We start from the raw sequence: 21,576 nt of genomic DNA, 5'->3' as shown, positions 1-21,576 counted from the left end.
TATTTTATATTGGAGCAAAATATTTTTTACCCCACACATAAGAAATGTCTTATGTATCTTCTAATGAACATAAAATCTTACATTTATTTTTAATAATTTCTATTTGCTAAAGAATATTAATTAACTTTTAAGCCTACATATAATTCTGAACTTAAAATCTTACAGAATAAATCTTTAGTAATATTTTTTGTAGGGTGTCATCTACAATGTGTTTGAAGAATTAAGTCGTGTCAATTTTTCAAAAACACTGACATTGGCATCTGTTCCTTCTTTCATTTCCACTGCCTCAATACTGAAGATTCTCATCAGATCACACCTAGGCTACTATTTTATCCCATTCCTGTCTCTATAGTGGTAAGATTTAATCATCAAATAATAAAGATCAAGGGGATCTTCCCGACCCAGGGATGGAACCTGTGTCTCCTGCATCTCTTGCACTACAGGACAGATTTTTTTACCAGTGAGCCACCAGGAAAGTCCTTCCTGTAAGCAATCCCCTTCAAGTCAAGAAGTAGACAACCAGAATAGAACAATAACTAGGGGAGAATTTTTAAAGAGCTTCAAAAAACTTTGCCCTCCCTTCAAATGGCTGCAAGCTGGGATAGTTTTAGAAGTAAATTATTTCAAACTTTCAAAGAACAAAAATTATCTAATCCTAAAGGACATATTTCTAAGAAAAGAAAAAGATAAAAGACTTAATTCATTTTGAGAAAGTAGCCAATTCCTGAAGTCAAAAATCTGACTATACGAAATCAGTGAACAATTTTACTATGAATATAGATGAAAATTTTTAAAAATTTAAAAGACAAATTCAGTATAGTTTAATAACATTCAACATAAAAACATATGACGGCCAAGAGATTTCAAAATTAGAAGGCCTATTACTGTGAAACTCTTATAAGTAGATCATAGGAAAAAATTTAAACAGGAAAAAAAGATATTCCCTTGAAATAAAGAAATGGCTCAAAAATTAAAACTGCAATGTTTGTTGGCAAAAGCCAAAGGCACTTTCGTTACTTTAAATGAATAAAGACTATTTTATTACTAATGTTATAATAAGGTTAAAGTTGATGCAATCATAAAAAGAGTTGGGAGATTGGAGTAGACCAAAACAGGTAGAACAGGAACTCTAAAACTCCACTTCTCACAAAAGCAATGAATAAAATGGCAAAAACCGTCAGAATCCATTTTTTTTTGGAACTCTGAAATCTAATTAAAAACAGAACAACCAGGGAAATGCTTAATAAAGGAGGCCAAACTGCTGAATTTTGGTAAGGGAACTCTATGGTGTGTTCTAACTCACCCTGTATTTCCCTCCCCAATTTCCCAGACCCATGGTGGCCTTCAGGACAACCACCTGCCTTCCTGGTGCAGGTTACTAGTACCAGAGGGAACAACACATACCTTATTCTCAAAGAACTGTAGTTACGTGTTTTGACCTGTCTGCTGAATGGATCACTGAAAGACTGGCTCAAATGCTTCCCTCTGTTTTGACTGCCTTAGAGCTTTCTGGGGGCTGATGTGACTTCCTGGATGTTATTTATCAAAAGCACTTAAAGGCAAATGTATTAGCAGTTGCCACTTGAGGCAAGGGATAACAATCCGGACAAGCAACAAACTAACCAAAAACTCTGGGATGAAAGAAGCTGGAAAAGGAGATACCAGGGGGGTGGGGGCTTTAGAAAGTTTCTACATACTGAGAAAATCTAAAAGCCACGTGCAAACCCAAGGCTGGAAACATGCACAGAAAAGACCTGCAAAGACCCTCTCACCTCTGATTAATTCAGGCTCTGTGCAAGTAGGACACAAAAGTTGAGTCACTGAAGTTGTCTGGACAAGTACTGAAAGAGTGCCTCAACAGAGCCAATCTGCAAAGATTGAGAGACTTCTTTTATTTGGTTGGTTGGTTTGCTCCAGGAGATTAAGAAAATCTCAGTCAAATCACAGCTGACAATCAAGCTAACAGAATAGAGACTTCAGTAGCCACACATGACAAAGAATACAGACTTTTAAAAATCTGTTCAGTAAAGTCACTAAACAAACCATATGAATGACAAGAAGCAGCAACAATAAACCCTGGAAGACGAGTGGATGAAAATGATATCCTAAAGTGCTATATTATAATATTCAAAGGGACTACTTTTCAACAAAAAATTACAAGTAAAGCAAACAAAAATGACCTATCCACAGTATAAAAAGAAATTAATAGAAATAACCCCTGAGGGAGTCCAGACATCAGACAGACTTATATTCAACTATCTTAGTCAGTCAGTCAAGTAAGTTGCTCAGTCGTGTCCAACTCTTTGCGACCATGAACCTCAGCCAGCCAGGCCTCCCTGTCCACCACCAATTCCTGGAGTTTACCCAAATTCATATCCATTGAGTCAGTGATGCCATCTAACCATCTCATCCTCTGTCATCCCCTTCTCCTCCTGCCCTCAATCTTTCCCAACATCAGGGTCTTTTCCAATGAGTCAACTCTTCACATCAGGTGGCCAAAATATTGGAATTTCAGCTTCAGCCTCAGTCCTTCCAATGAACACCCAGGACTGATCTCCTTTAGGATGGACTGGTTGGATCTCCTTGCAGTCCAAGGGACTCTCAAGAGTCTTCTCCAACACCACAGTTCAAAAGCATCAATTCTTCTGTGCTCAGCTTTCTTATAGTCCAATTCTCACATCCTAACATGACTACTGGAAAAACCATAGCTTTGACTAGACAGACTTTGTTGGCAAAGTAATGTCTCTGCTTTTTAATATGCTGTCTGTGTTGGTCATAACTTTCCTTCTAAGGAGTAAGCGTCTTTTAAGTGCATGGCTGCAATCACCATCTGCAGTGATTTTGGAGCCCCCCAAAAAATAAAGTCTGACACTGTTTCCACTGTTTCCCCATCTATTTCCCATGAAGTGATGGGACCAGATGCCATGATCTTAGTTTTCTGAATGTTGAGCTTTAAGCGAACTTTTTCACTCTCCTCTTTCACTTTCATCAAGAGGCTCTTTAGTTCCTCTTCACTTTCTGCCAGAAGGGTGGTGTCGTCTGCATATCTGAGGTTATTGATATTTCTCCCAGCAATCTTGATTCCAGCTTGTGCTTCACCCATCCCAGCATTTCTCATGATGTACTCTGCATATACGTTAAATAAGCAGGGTGACAATATACACCCTTGACGTACTCCTTTTCCTATTTGGAAACACTCTGTTGTTCCATGTCCAGTTCTGACTGTTGCTTCCTGACCCGCATACAGGTTTCTCAAGAGACAGGTCAGGTGGTCTGGTATTCCCATCTCTTTCAGAATTTTCCACAGTTTATTGTGATCGACACAGTCAAAGGCTTTGGCATAGTCAATAAAGCAGAAATAGACGCTTTTCTGGAACTCTCTTGCTTTTTCAATGATCCAGCGGATGTTGGCAATTTGATCTCTGCCTTTTCTAAAACCAGCTTGAACATCTGTAAGCTCACAGTTCACATATTACTAGTGCCGGGCTTGGAGAATTTTGAGCATTACTTTACTAGCGTGCAGTGGCTGCGCTTCGCTGGAGCAGCCGTGAAGAGATACCCCACGTCCAAGGTAAGAGAAACACAAGTAAGGCGGTAGGCACTGAGAGAGAGCATCAGAGGGCAGACAGACTGAAGCCACAATCACAGACAACTAGCCAATCTGATCACATGGACCACAGCTTGTCTAACTCAATGAAACTAAGCCATGCCTTGCAGGGCCACCCAAGACGACGGGTCATGGTGGAGAGGTCTGACAGAATGTGGCCCACTGGAGAAGGGAATGGCAAACCACTTCAGTATTCTTGCCTTGAGAACCCCATGAACAGTATGAAAAGGCAAAAAGACAGGACACTGAAAGATGAACTCCCCAGGTCGGTAGGTACCCAATATGCTAAAGGAGATCAGTGGAGAAATAACTCCAGAAAGAATGAAGGGATGGAGCCAAAGCAAAAACAACACCCAGTTGTGGATGTGACTGGTGATAGAAGCAAGGTCCGATGCTGTAAAGAGCAATATTGCATAGGAACCTGGAATATTAGGTCCATGAATCAAGGCAAATTAGACGTGGTCAAACAAGAGATGGCAAGAGTAAACGTCGACATTCTAGGAATCTGCGAACTAAGATGGACTGGAAAGGGTGAATTTAACTCAGATGACCATTATATCTACTACTGTGGGCAGGATTCCCTTAGAAGAAATGGAGTAGCCACCATAGTCAACAAAAGAGTCTGAAATGCAGTACTGGGATGCAATCTCAAAATGGCAGAATGATCTCTGTTCATCCAAGGCAAACCACTCAACATCACGGTATTCCAAGTCTATGCCCCGACCAGTAATGCTGAAGAAGCTGAAGTTGAATGGTTCTATAAAGCCCTACAAAACCTTTTAGAACTAACACCCAAAAAAGATGTCCTTTTCATTATAGGGGACTGGAATGCAAAAGTAGGAAGTCAAGAAACACCTGGAGTAACAGGCAAATTTGGCCTTGGAGTACAGAATGAAGCAGGGCAAAGGCTAATAGAGTTTTGCCAAGAGAACGCACTGGTCATAGCAAACACCCTCTTCCAACAACACAAGAAAAGGCTCTACACATGGACATCACCAGATGGTCAACACTGAAATCAGATTGATTATATTCTTTGCAGCCAAAGATGGAGAAGCTCTATACAGTCAGCAAAAACAAGACCGGGAGCTGACTGTGGCTCAGATCATGAACTCCTTATTGCCAAATTCAGACTTAAATTGAAGAAAGTAGGGAAAACCACTAGCCCATTCAGGTATAACCTAAATCAAATCCCTTATGACTATACAGTGGAAGTGACAAATAGATTTATGGGACTAGATCTGATAGACAGAGGCCTGATGAACTATGGACGGTGGTTTGTTAAACTGTATAGGAGACAGGGATGAAGACCATCCCCATGGAAAAGAAATGCAAAAAAGCAAAATGGCTGTCTGAGGAGGCCTTACAAATAGCTGTGAAAAGAAGAGAAATGAAAAGCAAAGGAGAAAAGGAAAGATATTCCCATCTGAATGCAGAGTTCCAAAGAAGAGCAAGGAGAGTTTTGCAAGGAGAGATCAATGCAAAGAAATAGACGAAAACAACAGAATGAGAAAGACGAGATCTCTTCAAGAAAATTAGAGATACTGAGGGAAAATTTCATGCAAAGATGGGCTTGATAAAGGACAGAAATGGTATGGACCTAATAAAAGCAGAAGATATTAAGAAGAGGTGGCAAGAATACACAGAAGAACTGTACAAAAAAAGATCTTCACGACCCAGATAAGCATGATGGTGTGATCACTCACCTAGAGCCAGATATACTGGAATGTGAAGTCAAGTGGGCCTTAGAAACCATCACTACGAACAAAGCTAGTGGAGGTGATGGAATTCCAGTTGAGCTATTTCAAATTCTAAAAGATGATGCTGTGAAAGTGCTGCACTCAATATGTCAACAAATTTGGAAAACTCAGCAGTGGCCACAGGACTGGAAAATTCAGTTTTTCATTCCAATCCCAAAGAAAGGCAATGCCAAAGAATGCTCAAACTACCCCACAATTGCACTCATCTCACAGGCTAGTAAAGTAATGCTCAAAATTCTCCTACTCAGGCTTCAACAATACGTGAACCATGAACTTCCAGATGTTCAAGCTGGTTTTAGAAAAGGCAGAGGAACCAGAGATCAAATTGCCAACATCCACTAGATCATCAAAAAAGCAAGAGAGTTCCAGAAAAACATCTATTTCTGCTTTATTGACTATGCCAAAGCCTTTGACTGTGTCGATCACAATAAACTGTGGAAAATTCTGAAAGAGATGGGAATACCAGACCACCTGACCTGCCTCTTGAGAAACCTGTATGCAGGTCAGGAAGCAACAGTCAGAACTGGACATGGAACAACAGAGTGGTTCCAAATAGGAAAAGGAGTACGTCAAGGGTGTATATTGTCACCCTGCTTATTTAACGTATATGCAGAGTACATCATGAGAAATGCTGGGATGGGTGAAGCACAAGCTGGAATCAAGATTGCTGGGAGAAATATCAATAACCTCAGATATGCAGACGACACCACCCTTCTGGCAGAAAGTGAAGAGGAACTAAAGAGCCTCTTGATGAAAGTGAAAGAGGAGAGTGAAAAAGTTCGCTTAAAGCTCAACATTCAGAAAACTAAGATCATGGCATCTGGTCCCATCACTTCATGGGAAATAGATGGGGAAACAGTGGAAACAGTGTCAGACTTTATTTTTTGGGGGGCTCCAAAATCACTGCAGATGGTGATTGCAGCCATGCACTTAAAAGACGCTTACTCCTTAGAAGGAAAGTTATGACCATATTATTAAAAAGCAGAGACATTACTTTGCCAACAAAGTCTGTCTAGTCAAAGCTATGGTTTTTCCAGTAGTCATGTTAGGATGTGAGAGTTGGACCATAAAGAAAGCTGAGCACAGAAGAATTGATGCTTTTGAACTGTGGTGTTGGAGAAGACTCTTGAGAGTCCCTTGGAGTGCAAGGAGATCCAACCAGTCCATCCTAAAGGAGATCAGTCCTGGGTGTTCATTGGAAGGACTGAGGCTGAAGCTGAAACTCCAATATTTTGGCCACCTGATGTGAAGAGTTGACTCATTGGAAAAGACCCTGATGCTGGGAAGGATTGGGGGCAGGAGGAGAAGGGGATGACAGAGAATGAGATGGCTGGATGCCATCATCGATTCGATGGACGTGGGTTTGGGTAGACTCCGGGAGTTGGTTATGGACAGGGAGGTCTGGCTGTGATTCACAGGGTCGCAAAGAGTTGGACACGACTGAGCGACTGAACTGAACTGAAATGATTGTTGACTTAAAAAATATTCACAACCTAAGTTGACAGTTATGTTTTATTTAGTGGGATTTTTTAGGACTTTAAGGTTTATTCAAGCTCAAGTAACCTTGAGAGAAGTGCTCTGAGGAGGCGAGGGTTGGGGGCAGGCTATATAGAAGTTTTGCAACAAAGAGCAGGTAGTCTGAATGTCAAAAGATTATTGTAAATTAAAGGAAAACCAGATATCTCAAGTTAGGGAATTTAGCACTTTTCTATGTTTGGAAAGATGCAAAGAAATAGAGAGCCAATGGGAATTTGCTGTACTGTATGAGGCAGGGAGCTCAAATCCAGTGTGACAGCCTAGAAGGGTAGGATGGATGGGAGGTGGAAGGGAGGTTCAAGAGGGAGAGGATATATGTATACCTATGGCTGATTCACATTGATGTATGGCAGAAACCAACACAACACTGCAGAGTAATTATACTCCAGTTAAATAGAAGTCAGTTTTTTTAAATATATATATTTTAAAGTTTAGCTAGATTGCTATATCGCAAGGTCAGTATACATTTATCAACTGCACTTCTATATACCAGCAACAAAACGTTTAAAATAAAATTATACTAAAGTAGTACCTAAAATAAAACTAAGCAATATTGAATATATAGGAATAAAGAAAAAGATATACATAAGGCTTCTTTACAGAAATTATGAAACATTATTAAGTAAAAGGAAACGAAGACCTAAAGAAAATGTATGGGAAGACATGGATCAGGGCTACGGAGGAACATTCGTGCTCAATCGCTAAGTCATGTCCAGCTCTTGGAACCCCATGAACTGCCGTCCACCAGACTTTCCAGACAAGAGTACTGGAATGAGTTGCCATTTCGTCCTCCAGTCCTGTTAGGAGAGACGGGGATGTATTTGAGAGAGAGGAGGCTTTGCAGAGGTTATGGGGCATGGAGTGCTGGACCTACCAACACCCAGGGTACATATGGAACTGGTGTGGCCAGTTGGCAAGGTTATGAAAACTACAATTATTATGGTGCCCAGAACACCAGCGTCACCGCGGGAGCAACTTACAACTACGGCCCAGCCTCATGGGAGGCCACCAAGGCCAGCGACGGCCTGGCGCCTGGGGGCCCTGCCATGCACATGGCTTCTTACGGCCCAGAACCATGCACTGACAGTTCTGACTCCCTCATCGCCAAGATCAACCAGCGTTTGGACATGATGTCCAAGGAAGGAGGAAGGGGCGGGAGCAGCAGCGGTGGGGAGGGCATGCAGGACCGGGAGAGCTCCTTTCGCTTCCAGTCGTTTGAGTCCTATGATTCCAGGCCTTGCCTGCCTGAGCACAATCCCTACCGCCCCAGCTACAGCTACGACTATGACTTTGACCTGGGACCCGACCGCAATGGTGGCTTTGGTGGTCAGTACAGTGACTGCCGGGACCCAGCCCGTGAGCGGGGCGCACTCGATGGCTTCATGCGGGGCCGCGGCCAGGGCCGCTTCCAGGACCGGAGCAACCCCAGCACGTTTATGCGCGGCGACCCCTTCATGCCACCTGCAGCCTCCTCTGAGCCTCTTTCTACTCCGTGGACAGAGATGAACTATGTGGGTGGGCGGGGCCTTGGCGGCCCCTCCCCCGGCAGGCCCCCGCCTTCCCTCTTCTCCCAGTCCATGGCCCCTGACTTTGGCATGATGGGCATGCAGGGGGCAGGTGGTTATGACAACCCTGTGCCCTACGGATGTGGCCGGTCACAGACCCGGATCAGAGATCAGCCTCGGCGGAGAGGGTTCAATCGCTGTGGCCCAGAAAGCTTGGGCAGGAAACGGAAGCAGCTGCAGATTTATGACGAGCCTGACACGAAACAAGCTCGAGCTGACAGCGAAGGAGAATTTTCTGAAAACGATGATGGAGCTGGTGACTTCCGGTCAGGAGATGAAGAATTCAAGGGTGAGGACGAATTCTTTGACTCCGGGAGGCAGAGAGGAGAGAAGGACGACGAGGACGATGAAGTGAAGAAGAGAAGGGAAAAGCAGAGGAGGAGAGACAGGATGCGAGACCGGGCAGCTGACAGGATTCAGTTTGCCTGTTCCGTGTGCAAGTTCCGTAGCTTTGAAGATGAAGAAATCCAGAAGCATTTGCAAAGCAAATTTCACAAAGAGACACTGCGCTTTATAAGTACCAAGCTGCCTGATAAGACGGTGGAATTCCTCCAGGAATACATTATAAACAGAAATAAGAAAATTGAGAAGCGGCGTCAAGAACTAATGGAGAAGGAAAGTACAAAACCAAAACCAGATCCTTTCAAAGGGATTGGCCAGGAGCACTTCTTCAAGAAAATAGAGGCTGCCCACTGCCTGGCCTGTGACATGCTGATCCCGGCGCAGCCCCAGCTCCTCCAGCGGCACCTGCACTCTGTCGACCACAATCACAACCGCCTGTTGGCTGCTGAACAGTTCAAGAAAACAAGTCTCCATGTGGCTAAGAGTGTTTTGAACAACAGACATATAGTGAAGATGCTGGAAAAATACCTCAAGGGTGAAGACCCTTTCACCAGTGAAGCTGGTGATGCAGAAATAGAAGGAGACGAGAATTTAGGAGGTGAGGATAAGGAAGAGACACCTGAGGAGGTAGCGGCCCAGGTCTTAGCTGAGGTGATTACGGCAGCAGTGAGGGCAGTAGATGGGGAAGAAGCACCTGCTCCAGAAAGTGGTGAAATGCTGGCCAAACGGGACGACCCTGCGGACACAGCTGAGGCCGCTAGTGGTCCCCACCCCGAGGCAGAGACCCCCTGCGGAATGGCACCTGAGAAGGGCAACACTGAAGCAGAAGCCGGAGGTGAAGCTGCTGAGGCTGGAGTTGCAGCGGAAGCCATGGCAGCGCAGTCAGAAAGCACCGTGACAGTCACGGCTGCTGCAGAAGCCACAGCGGGACAGACTGACGCAGAGTCCAGAGATGCTGTTCCCACAGAATGAGCCTCCTTTCCCTGTTTCAAGGGATCTGTTATATAATGCATTATTCCTGTCCTTTGGTTTGTAAGTAGTACTAGGGTATGTGATACTGGAATATTATTTTGGTGAAGAGACTCAGCCATTTCCTTCAGAAAAGTGTACCTCACAGGCTTGTCTCACAGAGTCGTGTGGCTTTCTGCCTTGGTGTGAAGGCTGCAAAAGTTGTACATTCCCCCAGTGGCTGTGACATCGCTCTTTACACTGTAGTTGGAATAATAAAAGTTGGATAATTAGACTTTACTGATACTTTGCTTGTTAAATACAACCACTGGCTGAATGCACCCCTTTTTATTATTTTTTGGTCTGGGAGCAGTTCAATACTGGGATGTATATTGCTTTATAAAGCTTTTATTGTTTTTTTAATAGAGTTTCAAGAATTTACTTTGGCTTCAGTTTTTGATCTCTGCTTTTGTGGTACACTGTGTGGTATGTGGTCCTCCTTCACAAGAGGTAGCAGAATCTTGTTCACATGTGATTTGATTCTGTCACATCAGTGAATTCTCAAAGGCCTGAAGAATCTTACACGTGAACCATTGGAAGCACACATACTTACCCTCAAGAATGAGGATATTTTGCCTGGGGCATTGTTTCCCAAACTTTAGTCCTTGGTGAATCACCTTTGCCATGTTTTACCTCATTTATGTCCCACCTCTGCATTACTTCAGGGTTTCTTGTTTTTCTTTAAATTGAGTTACTTTTACTTAAATATATTTAAAAAGAAAATTTGATGTCTTGTGAATGGAAAATCAATATAAATTGCCATAGGCAGAGATACCTATCTGGAAGATGAATAAACATTTTATTTAAAAAAAAAAAAGAAAAGAAAATGTATGTATCGTAGGCATACATGAGAAGATTCAATATTGTTAGGACGTCAAATTTTCCCCTACTGTTCTATAAATTCATTGCAACCCCAATCAAAATACAAATGAACTACCATGGAAGTTAACATGCTGATTCTACTAACTTAAACCATACAAAATTGTGAAATTTTACTATTCTGATCAATAAAGAAGTCAGTTTTCATATAATTTGCATGCCTGCTTAGTTATTCAGTCATGTCCGATTCTTTGCAACCTCATGATTATAGCCCACATCAGGCTTCTCTGCATGGGGATTCTCCAGGGAAGAATACTGAAGTGGGTTGCCATGCCCTCCTCCAGGGGATCTTCCCAACCCAGGGGTCAAACTCAGGTCTCCTGCATTACAGGCAAATTCTGTAACATCTGAGCCACCAGGGAAGTCCAAGAATAGTCTATCCCTTCTCCAGGGGAACTTCCCAACCTAGGAGTTGAACCAGGGTCTCCTACACTGCAGGCAGATTCTTTTTTTTTTTTTTTCAGGCAGATTCTTTACCAGCTGAGCTATCAGGGAAGCCCTTCATATAGTTTAACCCCATTCAATGTGTTTGGAAATGCAAAATAGCCAAGGGAAGCTCTGACAATTTTGAAAGATCAAAAGAACTGTTCTACTGGATTTCATTACTTATTATGAAACTATAGTATTTAAGACAGTATAGTATTGGTGCAAAGATAGATTTTTTAAAACTCCCCAAAATAGGGACTTCCCTAGCAATCCAGTGGTTAAGACTTCACCTTCCAATGTAGGGGGTGGGGGTTCAATTCCTGGTCAGGGAGCTAAGATCCCTCATGCCTTGTGGCCAAAAACTCAAAATATAAAAAAACAGAAGCAATATTGTAACAAATTCAATAAACCTTTAAAAATGGTCCATATCAAAAAAAAAAAGAAAACCTCAAAATAGAAAAAGGACTAAGAAAGAGATCCACCCATACCTGGATCTTCATTTCCTACAAAGCTTACACTATAGAGCAATGGGAAAGTGACAGGCATTTTACTAAATGTTGCTGGGAAAATTGAATATGCATACAGAAAAAAATGAAATTTGTTCTCTGCTTCACAGCATATACAAAAATTGATTCTAGGTATACTGTAAATCTAACTTTAAAGGCAAAATAATAAACTTTCTAGAAGATCAGACAGGAGAATATCTACATGACATAAAAGTAGGAAAAACTTATTTATAATAAAGACAGGTAAAGCACTAATCTTAAAGACAAAAATGTTATTCAATCAGATTATATTTTATTACATCTAAAAACTATTTACCAAAAGACAATATTTAAGGAGTGCAATGACAATCCAGAGCTAGAAAAAAATAATTGCTATAAATATAACCAAAGGGCTCATATCAAGAATATGTTTTAGTTCATACAAATTAATAAAGAAATAAGACCAACAACACAAAAGTTATGGATAACAAGACAAAGAAAATCCAAATGGTTAGTAAACATTTGAAACTGAATAATCATGTTTGTAATGAAGAAAATGAATATTCAAACTAAATAAAATGATACTTCATACCCACTAGGATGGCTAAAATTTGAAAGCTATAATAGTACCCAGTGCTGGTGTAGAGCCTGCATAACTACTGGTAGTACAACCAGTTTGCAAAATTAGTTTGGCACTACAGCTGAACAATTGCATACCCTATGAAGCAGGTATAGGAATGCAAGTATCCACTCCTACTTGTACATCCAACAGATATGCACATATGTGCGTCATGTACAAAAATGGTGAATGAAACCATACTTGATTTCATCAGTAGAATGGATAAATAAACTGTAATATATTCATGTTACTGAATATTATACAAAAATTAAAATGAACAAACTGGAGCCACATGCAATAATACATAATATTCAGTGAAATAAAGCTAGAGATGAAAGAGTACTACCTTACAATTTTATTTATATAAAGTTCAAGAAAACAGCAAAACTAAACTAAGAATGTTTAGGGACATATACTTGTGTGTTGAAACTATAAAGAAATGTAAGTCAGGACAGTGGTTACCTTCTCAGAGAGGCAAAGGCAAAAGGAGATGTGCTAGAAATGTTTCTTGAGCTGGTGGCGGTTACATAAGCATTTACATTGTGACGTCAATATACTTTGCATATTTTTGAATGCATATTTATTTTACTATAACAATGCTAATAGAGGACAAATAGGTATGACTATATATATGTTTTAAGCCTCTTCAAAACTAAATTTTTATTAAAAGAAAAGCAACAAAATGGAAACGAATTATGCACAATAAGTTTGGACGAACAAAGTTTAAAATCCAAGTTACAATAAGAAAGAATGGAAATCTATGTCAACAGTTCTCTGTACTGAATAAATACAGATATGAAAAGAAATCCAAAGAAACAAAATAGAGGTCACTATTTTTAAAAATCGATAATGTAACTAGTCTTTAGAAAATGCAAATGAAACAACTCTAAATTATCACTTTTATGACTTTTAGGTTGAAATACTCACTACTCTTGGGTATAGGTAAAGATCTTCATTAACTAGTAGCTCTAAAAATTGATTCACTATTTTAAAGGGCTGTCTGATGTATTTCAAGCAATTTTCTTTCCTGAGAGCATATTTCAAACTTTTTTTCAAAAACCATATCTAAAATAATTCTTACCTAGCTTGAGAATTTTGGGGATCTATATTTAACAAGGCTGTAAAATCTTGTTCAGCTGCAATCCAGTTTTCATTTTCATAGTAGAACATCCCACGTTTAAATAATGCATCTGTTCTTTTGGGATCATAAAAAATACACTACATGGGGCAGGGGGAGGAGGGAAGTCACAGAAACATATCACATTATGAAAAAAAAAATAAGCAAGAAAAGTATATAATCCCACAGGAAATTAAATAACTACAACCATGTTTTTAACTTCAGATTACATAAAAGCAAACTAAGATGCCAAAAGTTTCAGATTTGCATGTAAAGACCACGCCTTTAAGGAAATCCATTTGTCATCAAATTCTAGAAAGGGGAGGTTGTATTAAAAACAAAAACAAAATCCAGCATATATAAGAAGCCAAGGTTTCTTCCCGCCAAAGTTTTTATTAATAAAACCTCATAAGTAATTATCCAACTAGAGTAGGATTGTATTATATTGCATCTATCATAGCATTTTATTCCATTCAAAGGTGACACATACTAGACCACATTAAGGCTGACTCAATGAAATCAAATATGGATTTATTTAGCCCCTAAAATGGAGAAAAGAAATGAATTGGTATTGGCATGGCTCATTCATTTCACATTGACAAAGAAGGCAATAAACAGACTAAATCATTGTAAACTCAGTTGTAAAGTTCCTTGCCTATTGATAGTAGACGGGAAATTGAAGCACAGCAATTATAAAGTATTTTTAAAATAGGAAAAAAAACACTAAAGATTTTGATGTTTGACCTCAAGTTGCTGCAAGAGTCAATTTTTAAACTATTAATATCAGTGCTAGATAGAGGAAATGATCAGAAAAGATATTTTTAACAACTTTAATATCTTCAAAAGAGATTTGTGTTCACTTCTAGATAAGAAGTTACCAAGTTATAACAATATTCTCTTGAAGCAAAAGAATGTCAAATATGTGGCTATTATAAATTAAGAACATGAAAAGTTAAACTGTTTAAATAACTTCTCAGTTGTACTAAGAACTAGAATTTAGAATTAAAACTCAGAAGTTCAAGGTTACAATTCTGCTGCAATCAGTGGAATATCTGCCTGACTATAGACTCCATCGGAGAAGGCAATGGCAACCCACTCCAGTACTCTTGCCTGGAAAATCCCATGGGCAGAGAAGCCTCGTGGGCTGCAGTCCATGGGGTGGCGAAGAGTCAGACACAACTGAGCGACTTCACTTTCACTTTTCACTTTCACGCATTGGAGAAGGAAATGGCAACCCACTCCTGTGTTCTTGCCTGGAGAATCCCAGGGACGGGGGAGCCTGGTGGGCTGCTGTCTAAGGGGTCGCACAGAGTTGGACACGACTGAAGTGACTTAGCAGCAGCAGCAGCAGCACAGACTCCATACACAGGCTAACAAAAATTCACTCCCTCAAGGGATTCTCTGACATCTCCCAATCAAATATAAATTGCCCCATCATCAATAAATATTTCATTTATTAAGCTAAAGGCAAAGGAAAAGAGGGAAGATATACCCAATCAAATGCAGAGTTCCAAAGAATAACAAGGAGAGATAAGAAAGCCTTCCTCAGTGATCAATGCAAAGAAATAGAGGAAAACAATAGAATGGGACGGACTAGAGGTTTCTTCAAGAAAATCAGAGATAAATAGGGGACATTTCATGCAAAGATGGGCTTGATAAAGGACAGAAATGGTATGAACCTAACAGAAGCAGAAGATATTAAGAAGTGGCAAGAATATACAGAAGAACTGTGCAAAAAAGATCTTCACAACCCAGATAAGCATGATGGTGTGATCACTCACCTAGAGCTAGACATTCTGGAATGTGAAGTCAAGTGGGCCTTAGGAAGCATCACTATGAACAAAGCTAGTGGAGGTGATGGAATTCCAGTTGAGCTATTTCAAATCCTAAAAGATGATGCTGTGAAAGTGCTGCACTCAATATGCCAGCGAATTTGGAAAACTCAGCAGTGGCGACAGGACTGGAAAAGGTCAGTTTTCAGTCCAATCCCAAAGAAAGGCAATGCCAAAGAATGCTCAAACTACCACACAATTGCACTTATTTCACACGCTAGCAAATTAATGCTCAAAATTCTCCAAGCCAGGCTTCAACAGTATGTGAACTGTGAACTTCCAGATGTTCAAGCTGGATTTAGAAAAGACAAGAGGAACCAGAGATCAAATTGCCAACATCCATTGTATCATCGATAAAGCAAGCGAGTTCCAAAAAAACATCTACTTCTGCTTTATTGACTACGCCAAAGCCTTTGACTGTGTGGATCACAATAAACTCTGGAAAATTCTGAAAGAGAAGGGAATAACAGACCACCTTACCTGCCTCCTGAGAAATCTGTATGCAGGTCAAGAAGCAACAGTTAGAACTGGACATGGAACAACAGACTGGTTCCAAATCAGGAAGCGAGTAAATCAAGGCTGTATATTGTCACCCTGCTTACTTAACTGGTATGCAGAGTACATCATGAGAAACGCTGGGCTGGATGAAGCACAAGCTGGACTCAAGATTGCTGGGAGAAATATCAATAACCTCAGAGATGCAGATGAAACCACCCTATGGCAGAAAGTGAAGAACAACTAAAAAGCCTCTTGATGAAAATGAAAGAGGAGAGTGAAAAAGTTGGCTTAAAGCTCAACATCCAGAAAACTCAGATCATGGCATCTGGTCCCATCATTTCATGGCAAATAGATGGGGAAGCAATGGAAACAGTGACAGAGTTTAATTTTGGGGGCTCCAAAATCACTGCAGATGGTGACTGCAGCCATGAAATGAAAAGACGCTTGCTCCTTGGAAAAAAAGCTATGATTAACCTAGACAGCATGTTAAAAAGCAGAGACACTACTTTGCCAACAAAGGTCTGTCTAGTCAAATCTATGGTTTTTCCAGTAGTCATGTATGGATGTGAGAGTTGGACTATAAAGAAAGCTGAGCACCAAAGAATTGATGCTTTTGAACTGTGGTGTTGGAGAAGACTCTTGAGAGTCCCTTGGACTGCAAGGAGGTCGAACCAGTCTATCCTAAAGGAAATCAGTCCTGATATTCATTGGAAGGACTGATGCTGAAGCTGAAACTCCAATACTTTGGCCACTTGATACAAAGAACTGACTCATGAGAAAAGACCCTGATGCTAGGAAAGATTGAGGGCGGAAGGAGAAGGGTATGACAGAGGATGAGATGGTTGGATGGCATCACTGACTCAATGGGCATGAGTTTGAATAAGCTCTGGGAGGTTGGTGATAGACAGGGAAGCCTGGTGTGCTGCAGTCCATGGGGTCACAAAGAATCAAACACGACTGAGCAACTGAACAGAACTGATCATCTTTATTTCCATCACAGCATTCATCACAATTAGTAATTATATATTAGTATATATATTTATTTCTTTAATATTTGTTCTTTATACTATAGGCTCCATGTAAGCATGAAACGTTTCTGTTTTATTCACCAGGATTTATCCATTTTATTACCCAGTGCCTTAGGCAATAAATATTTGTGAGTGAATGAATGAATGAGCCAGTAAGCAGTCTTTGAAAGCAGATAGGTTTGCTGCAGAAGTAAATCGCCAGATCTGTGTCAAAAAGTGGAAAATTATTTTCTCCACTGTTTGAAAGAAAGACGCACTCTTCAAAGGTTTCCTTATTCAGTGCCTCATAGTCCAAAAGAAGACAGCTGGAAAGTCAAGGCTCCATCAAAGTTGCCTGAATGCTCCCATACCCAACTCTGATGGAAATCCATTCATTCAAAAATATCATTGATGTCCTGTTAATATCAATTCCACTAATGAATATTCTATGATGTAATCTAAAATAAATTAATTTTGACTATATATGCATGAAAGAATTTCAACAATTTGTTATAAATTAGGATATCATGCTTTAAAATATATAAATATATAATTAGATAATTTGTATTTATATAATTAGTATATCATGTTCTAAAATATACAAATATATAAATGGCAGCATTATATGTAATACAGCTTACTTTAGAAAAGTCATCAATGGCCAGCATTTTGTTTTCTATTTCATACATCTCACCCCTCCTGAAGTACATGTCAGCATCCATGGGTCTGCACTTGATTGCCTGAGTATAATTTAGAATTGCCAAAGTAATTTCATTTTTTTCTCTGAAAATTTCTGCTCTTGAAAAATATGCATCTAAAGAAAATTAATACGGTAAAATTTAGTGCTACAGTCCTAAATTTTAAGAGATTAATCCTTCACCCTCCAACAAATGTAGTCTTACAAAAATGTATCTCTATTTTACTCTCTTTGTCATTTAATATTTGTTCTTTTGTTCAACAATGCAAAATTCATTCTCACAGACTGGATAAATACTTATGTTAAAAGTGTTTCCATTTCAATAACAAAAATTACCTTTTTCCTTTTTATATATCTAAAACGTTTCATAATCTTTTAATGTTCACAGTAAAAAGTTATGGACTTTTAGCAGAGATCAGCATAGATTAAAAAAAAAAAAACATTAAGCTCATGTTATATTTTAGGGGTATGTTGTGAGTGTTGGAGATACAAAGATGAATATGACATTTTCTCATTTCTCAAAAGTTCCATGCCTAGCCATTCAAGTTGATCAGAGAACAGTACATAAACACAAAGCTATATATTTCATCCAACTGAAAAGTCTTAAGAATGGTAAAGAATCTGTCTGCCAATACTGGAGATTCAGGAGACACCAGTTCATTCCCTGGTTCAGGAAGATCCCCTAGAGGAAGAAATGACAACCCACTCCAGTATTCTTGCCTGGAGAATCCTATGGACAGAGAAGCTTGGTGGGCTGTAGTCTATGGGGTCACAGAGAATTGGACACAACTGAGCAATTGAGCACTCACACATGCAAAATTACTACAACTCTAATTCAAACTAAATTTGTGAATTACTTCTATAAAAATTGTAAGCTTATCGTACAAAATAAGCAGTAAGAAACCAATTTATTGTAATGTATACCAAGGACATTAACATTTCAAACTATGATAAATATTTTTTAAAACAACAGGATCACAAAAGAGTCCTATATTTACAATGAAGTGAAGTGAAGTGAAGTGAAGTCACTCAGTCATGTCCGACTCTGCAACCCCATGGACTTCAGCCTACCAGGCTCCTTGGTCCATGGGATTTTCTAGGCAAGCGTACTGGAGTGGGTTGCCATTTCCTTCTCCAGGGGATTTTCCGGACCCAGGGATCAAACCCGGGTCTCCGGCATTGTAGGCAGATGCTTTACCATCTGAGCTACCAGGGAATCAAGAATAAATTTAACTTAGGAAAGTTACAACCATTTGTGGAGACTTATATGTCTTGAATTATGTATCTTTTTACCACTAAATGACCAAAGCTTAGTTTAAGATATGACTGCACAGACAACCCACCTGCATTATTTTTATTGTATTTATTTATAAAATTCAAGTCATCCAAAGCTTCATTAATTTTGTCTTGGAAAAGATAAATGAAATGTCGGTGCCAATAGGCATTGAGGAACAATGGCTCCAAGAATATAGCCTAGAAAATAGATGTATAAATTCCATTTAAATTGATCTAAGGGAAGACAGACTAGCAAATAAACTTTCACACATTGCTGACTTCAACATCTTTATATGTGTATAGTATAATATGATGCCTCTGAATCTGACAAAATCTAGTGTTTTTAAGGCTAATTATTTGAAAATGCCAGAATTTTCTAATCCTATATACATAATACAAATATTCATTATTCAAAATTCTAGTAAAAGTTAATATATAACTATAAGCAAGGGTAAATTGTTAGCATTATTATTTTGATCACATAAAACTTACTTCCTGTAGATCATTCATGGCACTCTGTAACTTTCCCAGTTTCCTATAAAGAGCTCCACGCCTACAATATAAAAATGCAGGATATTTCTTCTTACTATTTATTTCTTCAGTCAAGATCTCCACTTCAGACTCATAATGTTTAATGACTGCTGGAGGAAGACCACAGGTCAAAGAATCACTCAATTCTAGCTTTGGTGATTGTTTCACTCCTTCAGATGAGTCTTCGTCAACAGATATTTTAACTCTCGGGGTTGTCTTCTTTTGCTTAGGCTGAGAGACCATCTCAGGAGACCATGTTTGAGGATCACTATGTTCCAGAATTCTCTTAATTTGGGCACATTTGTCAGAATTTAAACCCAAAGGTACACTGGGACACCGAAGTACACGTTCATATAGTGGAACTCTGAGCAAACATTTCTTCTCTCCAGGAAGGATTCCGTGGGACACTGATCTAGTATGCAAAAGGGTGATTCTTAAATTACAGAAATATAATTTTTATAACCAATAAATCAACTCAGTCACAATTACTATTTCTCTGTTATCAAAATAAAATTACATGGTACTTGCATGCAAATCAAGTCCTTCTGTTTATTCATTTAGATCGTGTGAAGAATCTATGTTGAGGTTATGAAAGCAGAAGACTGTTATTAAAGTTACAGCCTCTGTAAATAACTGAATAAGGGGTCAGTGTTCCTTCCAGGCTTAATTTACATCCCCACCCCCAACCAGAGGAAATACAATCTCAGGAGAATTGAGGAGTTAAAACTCAGTGTGCAAAAGGAAATGTATCCAAATGGTTGGCAAGGACATGAACTTGAGGAAGCAGGAAGAAGCAAAGATTTTACTCCACAGCAGACTAACAGACTTCATCCCAAACTTCCTAGGCTATCAAATTAGATGACATCTAATACGCTTTCAAATGCTATGTTTCTAGGATCATCTCCACAAACTCTCCATTTCCCACACAGTTTTCATTCAGTAGCATTCATTGTATGCTGGTGCTGTTATAGCCACGTGAGAGAACAAACATGCTCTATTGAAAGGAAAAAAAATTAAACCCCATAATTTCATAAATATTTACCAAGTGTGTAAATATGAGAAAGGCCTGTGCTAAAAGAAGGAGAATAAAAGTGAGAAAAGTCAGTATCCTTCTGCTTCCTTATTCGGTGACACTCCACTCCTCTCTACACTCCAGTGCAAGCCTCCATCATCTCTTCAGTCTAGAGTATGCTGCTAAGTCACGTCAGTCGTGTCCAACTCTGTGTGATCCCATAGACGGCAGCCCACCAGGCTCCCGTCCCTGGGATTCTCCAGGCAAGAATACTGGAGTGGGCTGCCATTTCCTTCTCCAGTGCATGAAAGTGAAAAGTGAAAGTGAAGTCGCTCAGTCGTGTCCGACTCTTCACGACCCCATGGACTGTAGCCTACCAGGCTCCTCCGTCCATGGGCTTTTCCAGGCAAGAGACTGGAGTGGGGTGCCATTGCCTTCTCCGGTCTAGAGTATAATAACATCTTAAATCCCTGCTTGTACTCTTGGTTTCATCCATTCTCCACACAGCAGCCAGCAAGTTTTTATTTTTTTCTAAACAAATGTAAATCAGATCATGTCAGTCCCTTCAAGAGCGTTCCCTAGTACCTAGAACACAAATCAAACTTTTCATCATAGCCTACAAGACAACACGATGAGACCCCAGCAAATATCTCTAATAACACTACTCTCTCGCCTCCCACTGTTCCAGGCTTAGGGCAAGCCTCAAAGCCATTGCATTTTCCAGTCCTTCTGAGTGGCTGACTCCTTCTCAATTCGTATTTCTGGTCAAAGGTCACCCTGGAAAGACCATCTGTGACAAACAGATCTCCTTTCCACCTCCACATTTATCTCTATTCTCTACCTTGTCCTTTGCCCTAGAGTACTAGTCTGTACATAGGAATACTTTCTTTCTTCTAATCAAGTATGTTCAATTAGGAGTCCTAAAAAGGGAGTTCAAGTGAGGTCAAAGTATTCCTCCGGGCCCCTCCTGAAAGGTTGCCTCAAACTAGCCATGATCTTTGACCAAAGTTCACTACTTCTTTCAAGGAAATCCTTTCCATAAAATTCCTTTCTTCCAGGTTCTAGTAATCATCCTCTCTTTTTGTCCTCTCATACTGAGGGATAGAAACTGGCTCTATTATTTCTAGCCCCAGGATAGCACTCTATCATTTGTGATTTTCCTATGCCCACATCTTTGTAAACTGCCATTTGGTATCCCTCTCTAGAATTATTCTAAATTGAGAGTGCTATCTGTTTACTCCTGGGACCCTGACTGATAAATTAATTGGCACCAGAGATGGGCCCAGGAAAAGCTATGGTTTATAGTCAAAGCTATGGTTTTTCCAGTAGTCATGTATGGGTGTGAGAGTTGGACCATAAAGAAGGCTGAGCACTGAAGAATTG

General features: G+C 39.8%; 2 protein-coding genes across 2 annotated transcripts in view; one reads left to right on the top strand and one right to left on the bottom strand.

The window, feature by feature from the left end:
- Positions 1-21,576, bottom strand: part of TTC6 (tetratricopeptide repeat domain 6) — a 186,000-nt gene that overhangs the window by 52,438 nt on the left and 111,986 nt on the right. The window contains 4 exon segments of the mRNA XM_061159674.1: positions 13,306-13,442; positions 17,320-17,492; positions 18,719-18,848; positions 19,143-19,593. Coding sequence (XP_061015657.1) covers positions 13,306-13,442; positions 17,320-17,492; positions 18,719-18,848; positions 19,143-19,593 — 891 coding nt within the window.
- On the top strand, positions 7,716-9,940 carry LOC133068442 (A-kinase anchor protein 8-like). Its single transcript, XM_061159669.1, has one exon. It carries the CDS (start codon positions 7,716-7,718, stop codon positions 9,777-9,779), a length of 2,064 nt encoding a protein of 687 aa, XP_061015652.1. The 3' UTR covers positions 9,780-9,940.

This window comes from Dama dama, chromosome 13 (genome assembly GCF_033118175.1).
Source record: "Dama dama isolate Ldn47 chromosome 13, ASM3311817v1, whole genome shotgun sequence".
Lineage (NCBI taxonomy): Eukaryota > Metazoa > Chordata > Mammalia > Artiodactyla > Cervidae > Dama > Dama dama.
The sequence above is the reverse complement of the archived record's forward strand: the minus strand, read 5'-3'. Positions and strand labels throughout refer to the sequence as shown.